This window comes from Ascidia mentula, chromosome 5, assembly GCF_947561715.1.
Source record: "Ascidia mentula chromosome 5, kaAscMent1.1, whole genome shotgun sequence".
Lineage (NCBI taxonomy): Eukaryota > Metazoa > Chordata > Ascidiacea > Phlebobranchia > Ascidiidae > Ascidia > Ascidia mentula.
The window spans coordinates 17772235-17796976 of NC_138570.1; the positions used below are offsets into that span (position 1 = coordinate 17772235).

The following is a 24742-nucleotide window of genomic DNA, read 5'->3' on the forward strand; positions in this document are numbered from 1 at the left end:
GAATGGTTTGCCAGCGATGGCGCAACCCTTTTGAGATGAATCACTACCTACACTAAGGCGAAAAAAAAACGACAACAAAAAAAGTCGATGACTATTTATTGATTTGTAGCTGAAATGTTTCTTAAAAAACAAATTCAGCTTTAGCATCGGATCCCCGCTTGTTATTTAAGCGTACAACACTGCACCAAATAAGTTTACACTTGACAAGCAACCAACTGGAGGACATTACAAAATAAATTTCATGTTGGGAAGGTTGTTCACTTGGAAAGTTAATGTGATTCAAACCAACATGAATGAAACTGTTTACATAGTTTAATCCCCACTGGAATCAAAATGTATTGCAAATGAACGGAAAAACAGAGGCAGTGGAATAAGACATTTGTTCGCAGTGTATGGGCCTCAATTTCGCGTGACGTCCAATCAAATCCAATTTAATCCTATCCAATTAATGGGCTGTTTGTGTAGTAAATATAAAAGGTTACATTTAAAATTTCGCTAGGTTTCCAGGAGCTATTAGGTCGCAGAAGTCGCACACTTTCCAAGTCATCTTTGTCTTCCAGGCTTTCAAGAAAAGCAATCAAGTCATCGCGTGTGCGGACAACATAAGGTGTGTCAAAAAGTTGAAAATTGTAAGCACTCGAGTGAAAATAACGTTGTTCCCCGGCTACATTTTCCATAGAAAAGCCAAAACTGGCATTGATCCTGAAAGCTCGATTGCCAAAGCGCAAAACTTCATCGGCAATACTATTTAAATTGTCGAAGGAAATTGGTGCGCGGAAGTTGAAGACGCTTGTCACTTGACCAATTCTGCAGTGTGTTTGAATGGCTCTGATGTTTCGAGCGATGAGTCTATCTCGTTCATTTTCCTGTGGCCGTTGTTTGGCTTCACCACTGCTTCCCCTGCAAGAAAAATGGATATAATTCTGGTTCCAAGGGTAACCATGTCTGGCAACTTACCAACCCCTTTGAATACGAGGCGGAGCACTACAAAGTTTCGCTTCTGCAACCCTGCAAATTTCCTCACATTTCAATTCTTGTGAAGCTGTAAAAGGTGACAAGGGATGTTCCACTTCAACTATTGGTTCACGTCTGATTTCGCTGCAAAGAACCACTACGCGTTTTAGGTTCTAGTCCTCATAAATGCATTAAGTTCACAAACCTTTTAACACAAGTATTACTGGAACAAATAAATTTTTAGCATTTATACACTAAATTTATTAACGTAAAGTATATTTATAGTTCAGGAAGCTGTCAAAATTTGTTAGGCAACCAATGCAACAAAATAGTATTAAGCCGTTTTGTATCTTACATACATCGGGCTGACGCTTTGCATGAACCTGTCCCCACAACTAAGATCATCGCCACCGCCGGGCGCTACTGCGACATGGTCGCCAACAATCGAATCGCTTAAGTTTGAGTATGCGTGTTGGTCAACCGCATTGATATTGGCGTTACAGGTATTGGCTAGCTGAATGTTTGCCTCAGCGACGGGCGAGCTTTGATTCTACAAAGTAAATCTTACGAAATGAGACATATTATTATTCAAATAATATATTAAAAAACACTGGGATTTTAGTCTTTCAAGGTAACTTCGCTAAACAAAAGAATGTTTTTATGCAAAGGACATTTACAATGGCAATTGTTGTCTAATCAACATAACAAAGTACAGACAATTAAACGCATAAGGTCTCAACATACTTTGGAAAAGTGTTGTAAACGTCGCTAACGCGTGGTGTCTGCAGATAAACAAAAAAAAGATTTCAAGTCTGTCGGCGACCGCAATAAAGCTACGCTATTTAACTCCCACTGTCTAACGATAGTTTATACATAATATATTACTCGGCAAACTTTGCAGTGCAATTTCGCTCGCCGTAGTGTTATCAACGTAGCAAAAATCCTCGCCTGCTATACGATCGCCACTTCAGGCAACATTTCGTATGTTTTTACTTCAAATTGGTGGATTTTTCCTCTGAGCAAAAACAAATGTGTACAGAGTTGTAACAATTTTTTGTTCAGTCAGGGTATCAAATTATTGACAAAACTCGAGGTTATAATCATTTAAAAAAATTAAACGCAATAAGTCTCAACATGCTTTGGAAACGTGTTGTAAACGTCGCTAACGCGTAGTGTCTCCGTTTAAAAAATGATTTCAAGTCTGTCGGCGACCGCACCGCAACATAGCTACGGTATTTAACTCCCACTGTCTAAACGTAGTTTGTACATAATATAGTACTTCATGGCAAACTTTGTTGAGGAATTTCGCTCGCCGTAGTGTTATCAATAAGTGTACAGAGTTGTGACAATTTTTTATTTAATCTAGATCTTTGTGTAAAACATTCAGAGTATAAAATTATGGCAATTTTTTTTTTAGTCAGGATATCAAATTACTGACAAAACACGAGGCTATATTCCTTTAAAAAGCGCTATTTAACTCACACTATCTAACGGTGGTTTATACATAATATATTACCTCTTTGGCAAACTTTGTAGTTCTATTTCCTTCTCGGTAGTGTTATCAACGTTTGGGGTATTCAGCAGCCCTAAGCAAAAGTCCTCGTCTGTTACGATCGCCACATCAGGCAACATTCCATCAATTTCAAAATGTTGCAGTTCTTCTCTACGCAAAAAAAAAATTTAAAGTTGTGACGATTTGACATTTTTTATTTATTAATCTAGATCTTTGTGTAAAAAGTAATTTTAATTGTGGCAAATTTTTTTTATCAAATTACTGTCAAAACACGAGGTTATATTCTTTCAAAAACTAATCCCATGAAGTTAAGTCACAGCGTTCTAAGGAAACGTGCATGTTAGCTTCGATAACGCCACTTGTAATGTCTACAGTTAAAATGTTTTTAAGTATGTCGGCGACCGCTACATGGCCTCGCTGTGAAAACAAGATTGTTTAACTCCCTCTGTCTAACGGCGTTTTATTCGAAAAGATATAACCTCTGTGGTAAACTTTGCAGAGGAATTTCGTTTGCCGGAGTGATATCAATCGTTGGAGTATTTAGTAGCCCTAAGCAAAAATCCTCAAATTGGTGAAGTTCTTTTCTAAGCATAATTTTATAAGATCATAATTAGATCACTTACTGTTCATAAGTTTCGCTTCCTTCCATCGGCAGTACTTTCAACATCGACATCATCTAAGCCCGTATCGCACTTTAGTGCGCCAGCTTTAAGTTCCTTTAAAATGTTATCAACGAATTCACATGCAAACTGATGTTCATCGCAGTTGTTGCTAAATGAAACTATAACGTTGTAACATAAGGATAGACTTTAAACCAATAGCTATTTTATACTTAGAAGACATGCTAAAATTAGGCTTGTAGAGACATAATATAAAAAAGGACTTGGTTTAAAATCACTCTTACGTATTGGATGCTCCAAACATAGGTTCTTGATTTTCAATGTTGTCAGTAGTGACTTGGTTTGACGGTTCTGTTGCTAAATTGACCAATTTCTCAGCGGCTAGTCCAATAGTTTTTCTTGTTGGCGTTGGTCGTGGATTTACGGTGGCGCCAATTGGTTCACTAAGGTTCGCATTTTCTGTTCTGTTCACGACAAATCGCATTGGGCAAAAACGGAATTCAATTGATTTCATTTTATTTTTTAACAACAATTCCATTTACCTTGGCTTTTTCCGAACTTCTGCTCCACAATTGTCAGTGTCCGATGTACGTTTTGTCGTTCTACTGCAGAAACATAAATTAGATTTTAAAAATGTAAAACAATTTCATGCAAACTTACCTCTTTCTTGGACCGTGGATTTTCGGGCAAGTATTTTTTAAATGCCTTTGTAGATTCGACCTCGCCCCAAAACTATATAACAAGCAGAATAAAATACAATTAGTACCAACAAACGAAAATAAAAAAATATTCAGTACTTACACTTTTTCGCAATGATCACATGTAACTTGTTTATCGCAAGAGGACATGTGTTTTTGCAAATGTTCTTTCTTCCGAAATCTAGCACCACAAGCGGCGCATGGAAACGGCCGTTTCTTTCCCGGTGGTTTATCCATTTCTTAACGGAAAACTTTGTAAAAAGTAAGCAACTAAATCAGTTTCGATCACACCTGCATTTAAAAATATATTATATCTCTAGCTTATAAACTATATTCAAACTTTCATTATTATTACTTTCTTACTGTACATACATTTTTTAACTTTAAACTAATCTAAAGACCAACCTTCAACTCCACTGCAACTGCAATCTATTTCTTCTGAACCCTGTTACAACTCAGAACGCAAGTGAACAAACCGAAAGCCTTCACACCCACAACTCTTTTATACCATCTAGTGAGTAATGCTCATTCAAAAAACTTCTCACTTGGGTTTACGTCCTTACTCGACCAACTCATTCACCAAATGAACCACTCTAAGTTATATTTCCTACAATATGGGACCAATCCCATATAAGTGAACAGTGCCCGATCCCACAGAACAGTGCGCAATTCCACAGAACAGTGCGCGATCTCAAACCAAGTGAAGAGTGCCCGATCCCACAGAACAGTGTCCGATCCCACAGAACAGTGCGCGATTCCACAGAACAGTGCGCGATCTCAAACCAAGTGAAGAGTGCCCGATCCCACAGAACAGTGCGCGATTCCACAGAACAGTGCGCGATCTCAAACCAAGTGAAGAGTGCCCGATCTCAAATCAAGTGAAGAGTGCCCGATCCCACATAAGTGAAGAGTGCCCGATCCCTAATAAGTGAAGAGTGCCCATGCTACTCGGCTCATTATTACTACTAGGACTTACGAAGACAAGTTGGGTATGATGAAAAAGGAAAGAAGACAAGTTGCCTTTTTAGATATCTCTCTCACGATCAGGCTTATGTTGTACTATGCCCAAACGATCGTGAACTTTTATCGTATATTTAGAAGTGATAGGCAAACTAATGAATTATTAACTATGTGTTTAACTTTCACACAGCTCAACATTCCACACAAAACTTTCAGTCAGGTGTTTGCAGGGTTGTAAGCATGTTGTTGTTTTGATCAGTTTTTGATCGCAATAAAAAGTGCTGCGATTGTTGAACTAATGGGTGGTTATTTTTTAACGCGAAACAAGAAAACACATAATCTCCCAACAATATTAATCTGACACAATATCAGAGATAAACTGATTGCAATTTCACTTTCAGGCCGAAAGAAAGTTCTAGACGTCTCAGAAACTATATGCGTCTGTTCAGAATATCAGTTCCAATTTTAAGAAGTCCAAGTACAATACGCATACTTGCAATGGTAGAATAACACAATTAATATATTACTTGTTGCTAGCCGTTTTTGCATTAAATAAAGATATAGTTTCACATTTTAAACTTTGGTAGGAGATACACATGTCAGAAATTATGTTTAAATTAAAAACTTGTATAATATACCCAAATAAACTTAGTTGTGATATTTCAAATTTAACTTCCATAAAACATTTGCGACAGATATTCACAGCAGATATTTAGCAAGTCAAGTATTCATGCCTAAGCGATATATAGGCATGCCACAAAGTTGGAATCAATCGTAGTTTTACAGCATTTAAGGGGTTGTCGAAAAGATTGGTTACCTTCGTGTTTCTGTCGTTGTTGCCATTGAATACCTAAAACAAGAAAAGAACTTTTATACATGAAAGAACTAGATCAGTTTAATGTTAAATTTGATTGATGCTTCAAACGTAAAGCTTACCACAACTTGTCCATCACTTCCTGTCACAAACTTCCAGTGGGATTCGTCAGGACTGTTGAAAGATATCTTGAATTTCTTCACCCATTGATCCGCGTCGTTTCTTCCTTGTATGATAACACCGATAATATTGGTGGGTGTTTCTACGTCGATCTGAATCCACTGATCAGCAATATCTGTTTAACGCGACAGAACTTTTAGTACAAATTAAAAGTACAACCCAACGTTCGTATGAAAGCCGCATTACAAACAATCTTTGCAAAAAACTGGCATTAAAAACGTTTTGCAACAAAAATGACTGTTTGCTAACTTGTTGCTGCACTCCAACCACCATAATGCACTCCAGGTATAATGGGGCGGTCTAAACGACCATTCCTTGGGTGGTACAACTCGCTATTATGGTTATCATGAAAAGACGATGCAGTTATGGAGCTGTCCTTGATGTAGCCGGTTTTCAAACCCAATTTACACAAAGAATCTGAATAAATTGATGTTAAGAGCGTTATGGGAGTAGATTGTAAGATTGTAATGCTACACGTAGTTTCTCATGTGTTTCACCTCGAAACATTACCTCTATTTGCCGGTACCAATACTTTCAAAATTTGATTTTCTTCTGCTGCAGAAAAATACAAAAGGCCAATTACCATATGAATTAGTCATGATATCCATCATAACAGACCTTTGACACATTGAGACAATGTATTGCTCCAAGTTCCATCTTCAAGACAATATCTAATCATCGGATTAATTGAATGGAATCCTTCATTGCATGTACAAGTCTGACTTGTACCAACACTGTACGTTGAACGAACCGGAATACAGGAGGCGTTTCCAATTGAAGGAAGTTTGTTGCACAATATCGTCTCTGCCAAGCGATATAAATTCATGGATACAATTCATCGTGTTTGCTTCACATGGTTATTAGTTTAATCAAATTGAGGACTATTTAGAAAGCATTAACGTTTTTTCACAACATGGGTAGGATATAATCTGCCTAAAATCTTTCAAGATTCCATGATTTAAAAACAGTATAAATGGTTAAAGAAGGCAATTTTTAGTGGAAAAATACTGGGTCATGGGAAGACCTCGCAGGAATTACGCGCCAATAGAAATATTACCGACTCCTGGTTTAAAGATATAGATTTGCGACATTTCCAAGCAAGTTTGCCAAACCACGTATTTAAAATATACTGTATATATTTTATATAATAAACACAGTCGGAATTGTTAAACCGTTGACAAAGCCTAATAGGAACCACTGTGTTGCTTCACCGACCTACTATAGAGCAATTTGACAACATTTTGCTCCAAGTTCCGTTTTCGAGACAATATCTAATCATAGGATTAGTGGAATGAAATCCTCCATCGCATGCACAAGTCTGACTTGATCCAATACTGTACGTTGAACGATCCGGAAAACACGAAGCGTTTCCAAATGATGGTGGTTTGTTGCATGTTATTAAATCTATTAAGAACAAAACACGCTGCATCACACGTAAACATAGTAATGTTTTATACCTTGAGTAGATTTGGAGTGATAGTTTGTTATAATGAACAAGGAAATCCCGAAGTTGACAATGAACAATAGAGCTGTGATGAGAATCGCCAAATGTCCAACTCCGAAACTAACACAACGCTTTTCATTTGATCCCATATCTACTATAGAATAGAAGACAGGAAATAATTACAAAAATATCTTAACGTAATAGCACCTTTATTGCCTGACATCTTCACCGAAAAATGTTTTGGATCTTCGTAAACTTCGTTCATCGTTGAATGTCTTTGTTAATGCCCAGATTTCATCGGCCACCTGTTATTTATTAGTACATGCTTGTCAGAGGAAAATTAAAAATGTTTGGTGGTTATTATATTATTCACGCTCATGCAAACATGTGATTCGCACGTCATCGTGTGGGAGTGGATTGTAATAGGATATTACACAAGAGTCAAATGGCTACAAAACACATGAATCACAGGACTTCATGTTTACTTCATGCTTCAAGTTTTTAAAATGCTGAATTTCAAAAACCCTTACTTCAATCTTTGCTTCGCTATTCGGTCAGCAAAGTCGTCGGAAAGTAACACCAGCTGCACTGATGAGACTTGTTAAGTCGAAACAGTGGCCATTTGTCTGCAGCTTATACACAAATTTACTTTATTTCGAAAAGTTTTTCTTGAACTAATTTCATATCTGAGCGAAAGAATAAAACGCAAGCACAACTGTCAATATTTTATCCGCACATTGTAATCTGGACAAAACAATTCATGAAATTCGAAGTCTAAAAACACTGAAACAATTCCAGTAATCAAACTCGATTAATAGATGAATTGCTCCCATGATAAAACTATTAATCTAAACTCAACTTTGAAACAAATTAATTTCTGGTACTTTTTATTTAAATTAATTGTATTGTAGTTCCACAATTGTTTTGTTCAATTAATTTGTTGGTTTGTTTACGAAGGAGAGTGTGACGCATATGAATGTTGCTTAGTCATCAGCAGTCATTTAAAGACACATTTGTGATTAATTTGCGTTGGCAGTTTGTGGGTAAAAAGAGTTTTTCTCGGTTTATAACAAACCGTTTGGGAAACGCCATATCGTTTGCCTTACTTTTGCCTTTTATAAATGGGGGAGAACAGTTACCTTAAACCAAACCATGGACTGGCTTGAGGTAATTACCCTAATCGTCATATGTGTGTGTACCGTCAAAAATAAACGATTATTCTAAAATATTTGGAAAACGTGGAGGAAAATGCTTTTGTGGCTGATCAATATCGACTCATATTACAAACCAATGGAGCTTACAGAAAATGTCGCACATATATCAGGATAATGATTTTAATGATTTATAACAAGTAGATAGCAGTGCGGTGAAGTGAGAGTACCGAACCTGATAAATGCAGTCAAGCGTGAGTCGCCTTCCCTAAAGTCGAGTTAAATGAACGATTGATTGTGGTTACGTATCAGTGCATATCAGGTGTTGCAACCCTTTTAATTGGTTAAAACGGTTGAGCGTTTAATTGGTTTGAAGAAATGAATTCAGCAAAGCGACAAGAATGAAAAAATCAATTATACAAAAAGCAAACAAGAATCAACTGCTTGTGTGTTGAAACCGTTTGTATTCCGATTCCGATCGGCCAAAGTAATGACTGAATTTGCGTTGGAACAAATATTGACAAACTCATTTACAGTGGTAGAAATTGAAAGCATTTGTTGATAACATTATTATTACTTTCCTTTTTTTGAAACTAAAATTGTAAGCAACAGCCAACGTATGCAAGGACACAATTGTATGCGACAACATTTTGGCACTTGTGTAGCGTAAATAACAGCTAAATTGAAGACAAATTTTGAAATAAGCTCGCCGATAACGAAATAGCATTTGTATAAACCACGCACCATGTATATAAGGTTACCTAAATCCTTGCCGACAGGACTCATTTGCGCCACTAGGCGGTTGGTAACCCTGAAACGTTGAAACAACAAACGTTGCTAGACGACTGTTAGTTGAAGATGTTTGTAAAAATCGGATCGGGATTCGTGCCCAGGACATCCTGGGTTCAAATACCGGTGTGGTCAAAAAAAAATCGCGATTTAGTGCTCGTCGGTATGGGGTTGTCCACATCGTGGGTTACCTCAGGATACTAAACTGTATATTTGATTCAGGATTTTTCAAATCTTTTGCGATGTGAGGCGTGTTTGTTTCACGAACGTTTGCTTGTTCGGCGGACTCGAAAAGATGCCACGAAACATCGAAATATAAAAGGGAAAATATAACGCGGTTGGTTATGTGTTGCGAAATTGTAAGTTGTGTTTGTGGGCGTGTGCCGACTGCGGTGCGCAGATTCCCTGCCCCCACGTTTGTGTTTAATTAACTGTGTGCTACCACGCACGTGTTCTGTTTTAGTGCGTGGTATACTGTTTTATTGTGACCTTTTTCAAATTAACTTGTTTTCATGAATTATTTTGCAATGGTTAAAATGCGTTGCGTGTGAGTTTCGATTGTTACTTTTCAGGTGACTAACCTTCAATCAAGAGAGGCTAACTGCGGTACGTTTATGGTGCGACATTTATTAATCCTGTATCATGCTGATAATTTCAAAAAGTGTGATTTGCTTTGTGGATTTCCCGTTGACCCTCAGAGCTCCAACGACCACTAGCTGACGCTACAGAGAGTTGGTAAGAAAGGTTTCACGATCTTAGGCGATCAGCAAATAAATCACGGAACACTTATTCCGTAACACTTGCGGCCAAAGCTCCCAAACCATTTAATGTGTGATATAGTATTTTTTACCACTTACTTAATTAAACCGATGTTATCTCTGAAGCTGAATAGAGTGAACTTAATCAGCTAGGTCCGTACTGCAGCCTGACGCATTGCTAATGATGACGTCGCTGCTGTGCTTCCATGTTGTTGTCACGTGACATGCCTCTGGCTTGTTGCGCGTTGTTGCTGCTGCTGTTTCCCTTCTGCCTCCTCAGTCCTTTATTACCCTGACGCTTTTCTTGCAAGCACTCGTTGTAGTACTGATGATGAACGCAGTTAGTGTTCGAAACCTTTACTAATTCTAATGTATCACAGCATTTTAGCTTTGGCTTTCATTTTCAAAGTTATAAACTACAAATATTTTGCACCCATGCACTAAATCAGCAAAATTTCACAAACAAATATATTTGACGAAACGTAAAAGTGTAAAAAGCATTGATGAACTTAAAACATTACAAAACGCACAAATGAAGTGATTGGCAAGAATGTTTTTCCCAGATAGAAACATTTTTTTTTTTCAAATTAGGAACAATAATCTCCCTGTATGAAAGTTCATTACAATAGAGTTTGAAAACAAATTCGAAACAAGATCAAAATCCATTTTCTGGAAACCAGAACTGGTTTCTGTAACACCCACGAATTTTGATACTTACACATTTCAGTCGCGCATCAAACTTATTCGATTTTGGACCAAATCTTGTCCGCATTCTCTGACTGTGGTAATACGTCCAAATAATATTAACCCCAAACTTCCTGAAACAATTCTACATGATTTGGTGCAGTATTCACCAATTTTTGCCCATTAAAGAAATTGTAATACAATTTATGATTGAGCTCTAAAAAGGGTCTTCCAGGCATTCTTCGGCACAGTCGACCATTCCAAGCTCTGCTGTGCTTTCATTGCTAGTTTTAATAATTCTATCCAAACCAGCCGAAGTGGAAGGTCCTAATTCCACCTTATCTTCCCAGGTGGGATTCCAACCGTCGTTGTTGGGTGTTTTGGGCGTTGGAGGTTCGGTGGGAACCAGGTAGCTGCTAAAATACAGAGGGTGGAATTATGAGAAGGGTGCACTGAGAGTATATATCAGCCCCATATCGGTAGTTTAAAGTTATAATGCAAAATGTAATTAATTCTTATGAATGTTGTAGGGAAAGCAATACTGTGATGTAGCACTTTCTATGTATTTTGACCATGAAAAACTTATCCGTTTGTGAAACCGTTGTTACTTATTATTCGGTTATAAATCGCAAAAATTTGATGCAACGCGAGGGCAAAAGAAGTGTCAAATTCCTAACAAACGATTTAGTCGCTTTTGGGTTAATTGGCTGATATGGCGATAAATGTAAGACCAGCGCCCTGCATGTATTGGTGTCAGGTAAAACCTAGTTAAAAATCATCTAATAATCTTGTTTAGGATTCACGAACGACAGTCCTGACAACAACATATGGGTCGACAAATGGGAAACGGAAAGAGTTCCTAGATTTGTTCCGGTATGACGTGGGACAGCGCAGAGACAATAAAACACTGTGTCATACAACTGAATCTAGTGACGTCAGTTGATACCGCGATCTGTTGCTGAACAAGATCGATAATTTCTCCCAAACCCGAACGCATTCTGCTTCGACAACAAACGTAAGCGGTTGGAAGCAAATAATCCGTGAAAGGTCTCATCTGTTAAAGTACACGTGTCGTAGCGATGAGTAGACATAACCGACCTGTTACATTGAATTTCCCGGAACGTGTAGGTATCCAGAGCGTATTTTTCATACAGTTCCCTGTGTGAGCACATGTGTAGAATCTCCCAAACTGTCAGAGAGCCGGTAATCTGCCATGGGAAAATATGTTGATCTGGTTTGTGGATTGAACTGAGCGTTGTTGCTACCATGCAACTAATAATCACATAAACCATTAATACTCATTTGTTTATTTTAAATTTCGTGTTATTAGAAACATGTGAGCATCTTTGTCATTCTTTGACAAATAATATGAACAAGTAGTGGCCAACGCTGCCGATCGTCAGGTTTAAATCGGATTTTTACGGTGCATTACCACGTATAAACGATCATCGGCTGGACTTGTGTACGTTAAAATGCCACCCACTTCGAAAAAGCTCAGAAGTGTAAAATCTGTTTACGCCATGAACTGTGGTTTTTCAGCTTTTTTAGTCGTTGTTAACCTTCCTTTTCGCAAAATTAACGGTTGTGCTCGTTGACAACATTTTTACTCTTCTTTCCTCAAGAAGCTATGGCGCAACATTACTTAGCGATGCTATTTGAATAAGGCAAGCATACGTGTTCTGACCTCTATTCAGCTATATTGCAAATTATTTGAGTCTATATAAAACAGTGATTTCAGCCAGTCTTACAAGTTTTCGTCTTAGTTTTTCTGGTTAATGATCTGTTGTAGACTATCTGAGGCCACTGCGCAAAGCCAGCCCAGGCCTTCTAAGGGCTGCTTTTTCTTTGAAAGGAGAGGTGAGCTGCCAGTGGCCAGCCCGTGCGAATTTGTTGGAGACGCACAAAAGGCAGTGAAAATTATGAACTACGCGCAAGCGTTAGCTTCCCGGCCTGTTGTTTCGGCCGGAACTGTGCCAGCGGTCGATCCTTTCGATACCGACCCTAATTTGGATGTTGAAGCCCGTTTTAATCCAGGGCTGAAGAAGCCAGAACTTTATAAGCTGCTAAAACAGCTTAAAATCAGTATTCGATCTTTGGAGGGCGTAATTCCCTACCCAAATGGCAAAGTTCTATTCAACTGCAGTTCCGCAGAAAAAGCTAAAGAGCTTGCCGCCAGTATTAGAGCAAGTGGCAAGGCGGTCTATGCCAACGCCCATTGCGATGATGAGATGCGGGTGTTTCTTTCTAAAGTTCACCCGCGCATAAAAATGTCGGCATTGCTAAATTACATGTCGAAATACGCCCCAGTCAAGAAAGGGTGGAAAGTATATGACGACGAAAGCGTCTATGGCGGCAAGCGGGTCATTATTATGAAGAACTCTGTTTTGGCCCAAAATCACATTCCCGAGCGCCTGCGTCTGGGCAAAAAAGTTATCGAAGTGACGTATGAAGGGCAGCCCAAAAAGTGCGATTTCTGCCATGAAATGGGCCACGTGAAACGCGAGTGCCCAAGTTTCGCAAACCATGTAGAAGAGCGAAAAGCGGCTGCAGCCGCAACGAAAGACGCAGGCGCGAAAAAGCAGCAAGTTGAAGATAAGAGCGAGTCGGCGTTGGCGGGCGCAGGTGCGCTCGTCGCAACGCTCGACGAGAAGGCGCCAGAGGCGGCTGATAAGGCCGCCCCGACGCAAAATGCGAAGGCTCCAGAAACGGCCGATAAAGCCGTTACAACTCCAGGTGTGACACGTGAAGTCACACCTGTTAATAAGAAAGATGTGGCAGCTGTTGCCACTGAAGATGCGCCGCCAACCGTGACAGCTGACGTCACGGGAAGCGGCGCGAAGTCTACAGAGGCGGTACGATCCCGCAAACGAAAGAACAGCGCAACGCCTTCACCCCCAAAGAAGACATCATGCTGCCACACAGCATATGCAGGCAAGGATATGAAATGTTTATGTGGCACAGCACATTTTCAATGTCGCTGTGGCAATTGGGCTGCGGAAGAAGCCTACCTTAGCCCTTCACGTTGCACAAATAAAAAGTGTCAACGCCTGCTGATAAGCTGCACTTGTGGCGTCACGTACAATCTAATGCCCGGGGAGAAAATAGTTTGTAATTGTAAAGTTATCATCCCCAACGATTTTAATTCAACATTTTATTGAATTGAATAAGCCACCCTCCAATTATTGCCACCCATTTTTGTTTTTTGTGTTTTCTTTATGAATACAATGGCGTCCTTTTTTTGAAAATTTGCACCCTTAACGTTAACGGCCTAGGCCAGGCACCTAAGAGAAGAGCCCTGTTCCGGTACCTTTCCTCTTTGAACTTTGACCTTTTTTGCCTCCAAGAAACTCACTCTACTCCCCAAACCGAATCCCTGTGGAAGTCCGAATGGACTTCTGGCCCCATCCTCTTAAACTCGGCACCTCCGACAGGCTATGCCCAAGGTGGTGTCGCAGTTCTTCTAAACTCCTCCACACTTCAAATTCTCAATTCATTTTCTGACTCTGCCGGTCGCATTATTGCGGCCGACATCTCAACCCTAACCCATACCTTCCATTTAGTTAACGTTTACGCCCCCTCTGGAGCTGATAAAATAACCCTACGCAATAATTTCTTTGACTCCCTCTACCCTTATTTAACTTCACCCCACCCTTTAATTCTGGCCGGCGATTTTAATTGCGTCCTAAACCCAACCCTCGATAAATATCCCCCTGTTCAATCACGCCGGTCCAGCCCACCTTTAATTAATTTATTATCCACCTTCAACCTCCAAGACTCCTTTCGTGCTCTTTATCCCTCCCTTTGCCAATTCTCCCGTCGCGCCCCTGGTACCCAATCCCGAATAGACAGAGTTTATATTTCCCCTCCATTGATCCCTAGGCAACATACCTTTACTCCATGCCCCTTCTCCGACCATGATTTAGTTACCCTCACCCTCAACATCATTTCCTCTCCTCCCAGGGGCAAAGGCTCCTGGAAGAATAACACATCTACCCTCCTTGACCCTGACTTTCAAATAGATTTATCCCAACATTACCCCCTCTGGCAAACCTTAGGTCCCTTACACCCCAATCCCATGGACTTCTGGCTCACCCTGAAAACTAAAATTAAATCCCTCATCCAAGCCCATTCAAAACGTTTAGCACAATCCCACCGCACCGAAACCCTCCTCCTTCACCAGCAGTTCGAATCCTCCCGCCAAAAAGTCAATGATTACCCGACCCCACAAAACTTAGCCCAATTCCAATCCCTCAAAAAGTCCCTAAATAATACATACCTTTCCAATGCCCGCTCCTCACTTATGAAATCCCTCTCCTCCGATCCCCAATTCAAAAACATAGCCGATAAAACTCTCTATTCCCAGCTTTTCCCTTCACGTCGCAAACCCCCCATCCTCGAATTTCAAGACCCCCATGGACTCCCTCTCACAACCCCCAAGGAAATACTAGAACACACCCGCAAATTTTACACAGACTTATACACATCCGAACAACTTCCCTTGCCGCCCCCCAGTGACGAATTTGCCCAACTTCCTTCCAAATTAATCCCTGATCAGTACCTAGATTCCCTCTCAGCCCCCATCACAATGTCCGAAGTAAAAAAAAACCTTTCCCTCTTTTCCCCTAACAAAACCCCCGGGCCCGATGGGCTCAGCATCGAGTTTTATACTCGTTGCTGGGACCTAATCGGGTCCGACCTTACCCAAGCCCTTAACTTCTCCTACCAAAACGCCTATACCCCATTGGAATTTAATCTCGGCCATATAACAATTATTCACAAGAAAAACGACCCCACCCTTTTGACTAATTACCGCCCTATTTCTTTACTTAATACCGACCTCAAAATCCTTCATAAAATCCTTAACCTCCGTATCAAGCCCTTTATCACTTCAATACTCTCCCACAACCAATTTGCTACCCCCGGATCCTCTACCTCAGACGCAACCACACTTCTTCGCGACTTACACTCTCACGCTTCCTCAATCAATTCGAACACATTTTTCGTTTCTCTCGATTTTCAAAAAGCCTTTGACTCTATTTCCTTCCCATGGTTACTCCTTCAATTAAATCTTAAACGCTTTCCCCCTCTCTTTACTCAATATCTTTCTGCTCTTCACTCCAGCGCCCACTCCCGGGTCTTCGTCAATGGCTTCGCCACAAGGGATTTTCCCATCAGGAGAGGTGTCAGACAAGGAGACCCCCTTAGTCTGAACCTCTTCCTGATTGCTTTAGACCCGTTACTCGTTGCCCTCCAAAACACCCCCTCTATCATTTCGACCCCTGTGCCATGCCGCAATATTCCCAAGGCAATTGCTTACGCCGATGACGTCACCCTCGTGGTGGCGCATCGGCAGTCCCTCTGTAACTCCCTGTCATTGATTAATAAATTTTCTAAATTCACCGGTCTTAAACTGAACCCCGCCAAAACAGAAGCAATTGCCATCCTCCACACTCTTGCAGACGACCCCTTTTTGAATCAAATTAAATGGAACCCAGATAAAATTACCCCGTTAAATATTCCCATCGGCGCACGGCCTGGCACAAAGCAATTTCCTCTTTGCAAACCCGCGCCAAATCTATTAGCAACCCCTTTCTCACTTTCGATTCTAAATGCATTCTCACTAAAACTTTACTCTTACCCGAAATTTCGTATTTGGCTAAAATTTACCCCTTACCACCCCAGCAACGAGAGCGGGTCGACGGCATTGTGGCAAGCTTTGTCGGAGGCCCAAATTTACCAACTTTGCCCATCAACATCCTGGCAGACCGCCGTGACCTTGGTGGTTACGGCGCGGCAAATCTACCCCTCTATGCTGACCTATCCATTCTCTTTTCTGTCAAAAATTATTACAAACATCGAATCTTGGACACCCCAACAACTCCCCAACTCTCCCTCTTGGAATACCACCTCGGCCTCCCCTTATCAAATTTATACAGTTTTAGAATAAGAAATAACCTCCCCCACGCCACAACACCCTCCACTCACTACCAATATATTCTGTCCCTAATCAATACCATGAAACCCACTGAACAAGAACTGTTTTGTCCCAAATCCAAACCCTTTTACACCAGATTAATAAATGATTCCCAGCACCCCTTTTTCCACACCGACTGGTCGCAAATTCATCACCCCATCTTTCCCAATTACCTCAAAACCTTTAATTATAGACTAGTACACAAAATTCTCCCCTTGAAATGCCAGAAGTCCTATCTCCCCCTCGATTTAGATCCCCAATGCCTTTTTTGCAATTACCCCCTGGAAACCTTCGGTCACCTCTTCCATACCTGCCCCACTATACAGCCACTTTTATCCCTTGTTAAAAACACCCTAAATTCCCTCCTTAATAACACCTTTACATATTTCGACACCCCCAGTTACCTAACTTTCCCTAAAACCCCCCTGTCAGACAATCCATACTCCTCAACCCTTGTAGCTCTATTAAATACATCCCTCACCCACACCATTTGGAAGACTCGTAATCGCATTAAACACGACCCCCGCCCTTTAATTAACGTACCCCAACACCTGATCCGGACCCTGAAACACACTATGAACTTTCGACTCACTTTACAACGGAGCAGGTCAAATGCCGACCTCGAAGGTGTCTTGGCCGACGTCGTCCACTATTTAATTTAAACCCATCCCCCGGGCAACCAACATATACATCATATAAAATTTGTCGTCTGCAACACTCTGAATTATTCCGTACTTTTGTCGTCCCCAATAGTGTATTGTCTTTTTTTCTCGTGCAGCGTCTTTGTCGTCTACAACTGTATAATTTTTCGTAAATTCCGGTCGTCTTCATTTGTGTATTTTTTCGTGCAGCGCCCTCGGCGTCTGTAACTGTATTTTTCATTGTGCCTTTTCGTCTCGCCATTATTGTACCCTTTTGTTTACTTTCCGCCCTCTTTTTAATGAATTTCTCCCCATTTCACTCCTTTCCTTCAACAATTTTGTGTGATATTCGTGGTGGCGGCTGTTAGCCCGCCCGAATAAAATAGAAACAAGATCGATAATTTCTCCCAAACCCAAACGCATTCTGCTTCGACAACAAACGTAAGCGGTGGGAAGCAAATAATTCGTGAAAGGTCTCATCTGTTAAAGTACACGTGTCGTTGCGATGAGTAGACATAACCGACCTGTTACATTGAATTTCCCGGAACGTGTAGGTATCGAGGGCGTCTTTTTCATACAGTTCCCTGTGTGAGCACATGTGTAGAATCTCCCAAACTGTCAGAGAGCCGGTAATCTGCCATGGGAAAATATGTTGATCTGGTTTGTGGTTGAACTGAGCGTTGTTGCTACCATACAACTAATAATCACATAAACCATTAATACTCATTTGTTTATTTTAAATTTCGTGTTATTAGAAACATGTGAGCATCTTTGTCATTCTTTGACAAATAATATGAACAAGTAGTGCCCAACGCTGCCGATCGTCAGGTTTGAATCGTATTTTCACGGTGCATTACCACGTATAAACGATCATCGGCCTGACTTGTGTACGTTAAAATGCCACCCACTTCGAAAAAGCTCAGAAGTGTGAAGTCTGTTTACGCCCTGAACTGTCGTTTTTCAGCTTTTTTAGTCGTTGTTAACCTTCCTTTTCGTAAAATTAACGGTTGTGCTCGTTGACAACATTTTTACTCTTCTTTCCTCAAGAAGCTATGGCGCAACATTACTTAGCGATGTTTTTCAATAGTTTCCGCCAAACTTACTTAGCGAGATCTCCCTAACGTTCATAAGCGCATATGTGATGTAATTGGGAGATACGAGTTGTGTTGTTAAACTTAAAACTATCCATAAATGACATGTTTTCTCCTCGCTCTCCTTCAGATAACACGATATTGTAGCGTCGTAACACCGCACCGTCTTGGGTATGTGCATTCTGTAGGTCGCGATAGTGGCGACAAAAGCTACGACCATGCAAAAGACAAAAATGCAAAATGCAACAAAATTACGACAAAAATGCAAAATGCAAAATGACATCACCACCCGTCACCACAAAGTAATAGCCTTTGTTATTCACTATGATGGCATTGTCTTGATCTGTTGGCGGGATTTGTTTCGTTCAGTTTAGTTGTGCACATGGTATCGATTTATGCCTTTTTGACCATTCTAAGTGTTCGACACGCCACGCCACTGTTCGACACGGGCGGCGTAAATAATTGTTAAGTTACTGGTTTGCAGTACCACGAACAGACCAACGCTATTGTTATCTTCAAAAGTCCACAAATTGAATTACTATAATTACTCCATTTAGGCTAACGTATCGGTTACGCCAACATTGCAACATTCACATCGATCTTACCAGTTTTCTAGTTGTCAATTTTTGCAGTACATGTTGGTGGCAAAGTGGTTCGAAGACGTTGGTGCCAATATAAGTCGTTTAATTTCAAAACGCAAATAATTTTGTTGGGAGAAATTTGTATTTCGAGTCTCTACCAAACAAAAGCTTTGAACTGAACGGTTGCGTAGTGCTAAAAACTTAATGGCATCATCGTTCGGGATCCCCACCCAAAATAAATTTGTCTGTTTAGATTGCTAAATAAACGCAACCGCAATCAATTTTTGGACAAAATCAATGCAAAAACCAGCCAACACTTTATCGTTCAGCGAATAAGCGCGTTAAACCTAAAACCAACCATTGTTTCCAAATTGGAGCATTGTTACCGAACACGTGGCATTGTTACGAAACAAGTACCATTTTTCTTTCTCATGCGTTAGATACCAAATACGACATTTTTGCTATTCGACACGCACGACAATTTTTCTCAAGATGTTCGACACGCAGAAAAAATTCGACGCTTGCGTGTGCATGGATGTGCTGTTTGTGTTCTTTTTAACCTACTGCTTTCTTATATTTTTTGTGTTTAGGAGGCAGTTAACTATCGGAAATCAACTGTATTAATTTGTATGCTTGTATAAAGACATTCAAGGCTTGCCTACGTCACAGTTCGGTAAGTTTTGTTGGTTAGTTTGTGTGGCGCTGTAAGTCGTGTCATGTTTGAATTTTTGTTGCAGAAATTTTATTTTCGTGACGCGCGTATTTTGACCGGACAAAAAACTCCATTTACGAGCACTGGCAGTTGGCAAGCGCTGCCAGCGTGTGCTGCGTAAAAGTAATTTTATTGTGCACTTCCATATATGACTATTGCTTGGTTTCCTGGGTTCTTTTCTCTCGTAGTTTGCGTCAGATATGGAAAGATTATAATGGATTTGTTTGGACAGTCTCATCAGTGCAATTGTTTAGTTCTTGTTTAACATTCGGACTAAGTAAACAAACATATAAACAAACAAACAGAAACTAGAGACTCGATATGCTGCTCTGGCATTTTTGAACACTCGGTTAACCGCGATTTTTGTACCCCTGCGTTTTCCATTGAGTCGATTTTGACTCTTTGGTATGAAGTTCTTTGTTGTGTTTAAATCTTTTCACCTGTAAATGCCAAGTACAAATTGTGTATTTTCCACTTTTGCAGTCATATTTGCAGAGAAATAATGATTAAATAACTATTCTGATATTTTGCATGGTTTACATTTTACATAGACCCAGGTCTTATATGTGCAATTGCTGGGGTTCCGCAAAAATTTCGTGACCTAAAATATCGGTTCAAGTTGTATTTCCTTTCAGGTAAATCTATGCGGCGAAACATCGCACCGTTAAGTAAACTATACACAATTGAATTTATCACTATCAAAGTAAGAAGCATGGCTAAAAAGTAAGGCAGTTTGGGTATTAAGGTCCGGAATATCTTTCAATGGGATTATTGGGTTAAGGCATTCTATAGGTGGCGTCTTGGCCAGCATCTCATTTCAAAATGTGTAACAACGGTTGCTTTCTCACGTGATTTGATCTCGTTACGAGTTTCTACGCAACAGCTGTGTTTTCATGTGATTTTATTGGCTAGCTTAAATGTGTCGCCTTAGAGAAGTCGTTCATTGTTTTGTGTAAGAGTGCGTCTTTTGTTAACTGTTCGCTGACCGTTAGTCCTTGGATCGTCCTTCTTTCCACAACACTTCGATCGCTTTGTTTCTCTCCGGTTTAAATAATGGAACGTTCCGTGTGCGTTTAGGCGGGGCAGAGTAGCGAAGCTGTACTGTGCTCACCTCAGTTCTTTTGGTTTTGTGATTCTGTTTTGTTCAGTTCTGTCTGAGCGTCTTCAATTCACTCAAGTTTCGCATTAATATTCTTGTGTGTGTGAAAAATGTATTCAAAACCGATCTTGATACAATAAATGTTGGTGTGGTGTTTGCATCAGGTTTGCAATTACAGTCAGATTAGGAAAACACAACAATTAGAACTCACGTGCGATCTTATGTCAAATGCGTTAATCAAATAGGATTTCCCATCGATCATAAATAATGTTGTTAAGATCCAGCTTGAGGCTCATATTTAGGATTACGGCATCAACATTTGCCATATAGGTCGCAACAAGGATAATAACAATTATTTACAACACAAGACCCAGATGGATAATGAATCAGTCGTTATTTATTGCTTGTATTCAGCAGGTCAAGTATTCATGTCTGAGTGATATACGTCTATACCACGAAATTGGAATCAATCGTAATTTTACGGCTACCACAGGTTTCTCAAATATGTTGGTAACCTTCGTGTCTTGGTAATTGTTGCCGTTGAACTCCTTAAATACGACGAGACAATGACAAAAACAAACTTGACAGATATGTATAAATACTGTTGCACTAATAAAACATTTACCACAATTTATTCATCACTTCCTGTCACTAGTTTCCGATTATGATCACCAGGACTAATGAAAGATATTTTGTATTTTGTAGTCCATTCATTCTCTTTATTCCTTCCTTGTGTAATAACACCTGTGATATTGGTGGGTGATTCCAAATCAACCTGAATCCATTGATGCGCATTATCTGTTGTACATACGTAAGGTTTTACATTTTAAAGAGGAAGAGTGGTAGAAAACAAGTTTGATTAAGGGTGTTTTTTTGGATAAACAGCGTTATTTGAACATATCAATTGACTTAAGACATCGTAAAACATACGGGTGCCAAGAGTTGTCGAACCCTGTTAAGAAATTTTGATACTCACTTGCTGCTGCAACCCAAGCACCATAATGCACTCTAGGAATATAAGGACGATCTAAGCGGCCATTTCTTTCATGATGCAATCCGTCAACGTGAGACGATGCAGTTATGGCGTCGTCTTTGATGTAACCGGTTTTTAAACCCAATTTGCACAAAGAATCTGGAAAAAGGGTAAATAGGATTATAATGTTTATAGATTATGAGATAATGCTGCAACAACGACAACCTTACTTTGCTATTTTAAGTTTGTAAGCTTACCTTGATTTGCTTGAACGTTTACGCTGAAGATTTTGTTTTCCTCGCCTGCAAATAAATATATGTATCCCTATATTAAAGACGACTCAAAACAAATACTACGCTTGAATATAAGCACATCAAACCGTTTTTTATGCAGTGTGAAAACATTTTGCTCCAAGTTCCATCTTCAACACAATATCTAATCATGGGATTAGTGGAATGGAATCTTTCATTACATGTACATGTCTGACTTGATCCAACACTGTACGTTGATCGAACCGGAATACATGAAGCGTTTCCAACTAATCGTAGTTCGTTGCAAATTATTGAATTTACTAAGATCAAAATATGCTGTATGAGACATAATCAGAGTATAAAGCGTTACTAATCGACCGTAGTTTTGTTGTACAATATCGTCCCCTACCAAGCAGTTCATCGTTTTTGCTTGTATTGGTTCAATCGAATTGAGGAATTTGGAGAAAGCATTAACCATTTTAAACAGCACGAGCTAGAAATAATCTGGATGAAACCTTACAAGATGCTAAGATTTAACAACGGCATAAAGGGTTAAAAATAAATCAATTTTTAACAGAAATTAAAATAGTCTGTCACGGGAAGACTTCGTATGAATTAGCAAGAATAAAAAACATTTGCCGACCCCTCGTTTAAAGATATTTCCAAGAATGTTTGCTAAACCATATCTTTAAAATCTATACTAAGTATACTCTATATATTAAATAGACATAACATAACGTAGTCAGAAACCGTTAATAAAGCTTGATAGAAACCATTGCGCTGCTTCAGCAACCTGCTCTAGGGCATTGTGACAACGTTGTGGTCCAGTTACCATCTCCAAGACAACATCTAATCATGGGAATAGTGGAATGGAATTCCTCATCGCATACACAAGTCTGACTTGATCCAACACTGTACGTTGAACGATCCGGAAAACACGAAGCGTTTTCAAATGATGGTGGTTTGTTGCATGTTATTAAATCTACTAAGAACAAAATACCCTGTGTCACACATAAACATAGTAATGTTTTATACCTTCAGTAGATTTGGAGCGATCCGATCCAATGGTTTCCTAGAGAAACGTAAACGTTTGTTCATATTTGCGTCAATCCACATCAAGCGGAGAAAATACTTACGCGGTTTGTTATGACGAACAACGAAATCCCGAAGCTGACAATGGACAATATGGAGAATATGAATGTGAATAAAGTACACGCTTTTCGCTTGATCCCTAATATACTGGAACAGAAGACAGGAAATTATTATAAACATCTTTAACGTTCAAGCAATGTCACCATTATTACCTGACATCTTTATCGTTTTGTCCGAAACGACGATCAGACTGTCGATGTGATTTAAAGCTCTTACCTGAATTGTGTAAGAGCATTAACCATTAGACCACGTTTAAATAGATATAGTTGGTGTTGTAATCAGTTCGTTAGCAAACATACAGAATGCTAACGCTACACGCCACCCGAAAGTTTCAGAAAAGGAACTTTATTGAACTCGTTAAAATTTGTTCGTCGTGACACGAACATGTTGTGACAGGCAGGTTACTTGTCCTGGTTTAACGATTGACGACAATGCGAAGTTGCGTTTACAGTTTCGAGCGGAAACAGAATCTACTGGAAAGAGAGAGCATGCAACGCCACAAACAAAAAAACATTTCATTTTACTACACTTGTTTTTTAGTTCTTGTAAAACATTCGGAAGCACTTGGCATACAAAAAAAACAGACAGAGACTTGGAAATCTATACATAGCACTGCTGTTCTGCCATGACTTGAATTTTATACAAAAATTTACCACTTGCAATGTTGGGTAACACACGCATACCTAAATTTAGATAACAAAACATCCCTCGAAGCTTGCGACGAAAATGAAAATTGTTAATCGCAGGAATGTTTGCCGTCACTATAGCCAGATGCTCGTTTCGCCACGCATTAAAATTTAACACTTTTTGCTTCAACATATCAAGTCGTTAAGTCTTGCGCAATCTATTGTAAAATTTTCACTTGTTATGACAACATGTCTCGTCATTGCGTAACTTCTTTTGCAATTCAAATTTACGACATTTTTCGTATGTATAGATCGTAAGAGGTCATCACCCCGTTAAACCTTCCATGTCGATTAACTTCTTGCTGTTCCGCGCTCCTAACTATTCTATCCTCTTGATTTGGCTTCTAAGCGTTTTCCACCTTTACTATGTTGCAACGTATGCAAAATATTTCAATAAAACCAATTTTCATACATGACATTGTTTAAAAATACGCACTCAAACCATATGAGTAGAGTCAAGTTGGGCGAGGTCGCTGCACAGAGTAATGGCCACGGTATTTCGTATCTACGTCGTAAAAAGTACCGGTTTGATGTTGGTTGACGAGTTACCCGGAACAAAACGTTTATCTTTCCAGCCCGCAATAGTTTTAAACCCATCGTTGCCACCTCTACCTGGTTGTTACCTTAGCGACAGAAAAATTTTAAATTTCATTTTTAACAAATGTCTCAGTAATTGTGAGGAATGGTGAATGAATTTAAATTACGCAAAGGAATGATGGCCTGATTTGATTGTCTACTTTTATATCTGACCTACTAAGCGGTTTTAAGGGTAATTTTTCACTAAAGTTTATCCGCGTTATTTTTTATATTTATCCTTTCTTAATACCCTTATGAAGTTTACAGTAGATGTGGTGAAAAAGGAGAACACAAGTTGTGTATTTCATGTCCACAGAAAGCGGATCCGAGCTATATTAGGTTTAATATTACGGAATTGGGATATTGACTTCTCGCATTTTTTGGTTGACACGAAAGGTTTAAACACGATTTGACCTTAGCAGCGAGCTCGCTTGTTGAAAA

The 24742-nt window shown here is 39.6% G+C and overlaps 1 protein-coding gene and 1 pseudogene across 2 annotated transcripts; one reads left to right on the forward strand and one right to left on the reverse strand.

Annotated features, from left to right (window-relative positions):
- The window catches only part of LOC145902168 (SCO-spondin-like), a 196756-nt pseudogene that overhangs the window by 125479 nt on the left and 46535 nt on the right, over positions 1-24742 (forward strand).
- LOC145902184 (uncharacterized) lies at positions 5300-7455 on the reverse strand. 2 transcript variants are annotated; one of them, XM_082990066.1, is made up of 8 exons: positions 7413-7455; positions 7197-7337; positions 6955-7143; positions 6358-6543; positions 6250-6294; positions 5989-6156; positions 5682-5854; positions 5300-5595 (listed from the first exon to the last, which is right to left on the reverse strand). In XM_082990066.1, exons 2-8 carry the CDS (start codon positions 7330-7332, stop codon positions 5458-5460), a joined length of 1035 nt encoding a protein of 344 aa, XP_082846192.1. In that variant the 5' UTR covers positions 7333-7337; positions 7413-7455; the 3' UTR covers positions 5300-5457. The 2 variants fall into 2 exon arrangements, with proteins under 2 accessions (XP_082846192.1, XP_082846191.1); XM_082990065.1 differs by having other exon boundaries at positions 7197-7334; positions 7391-7447.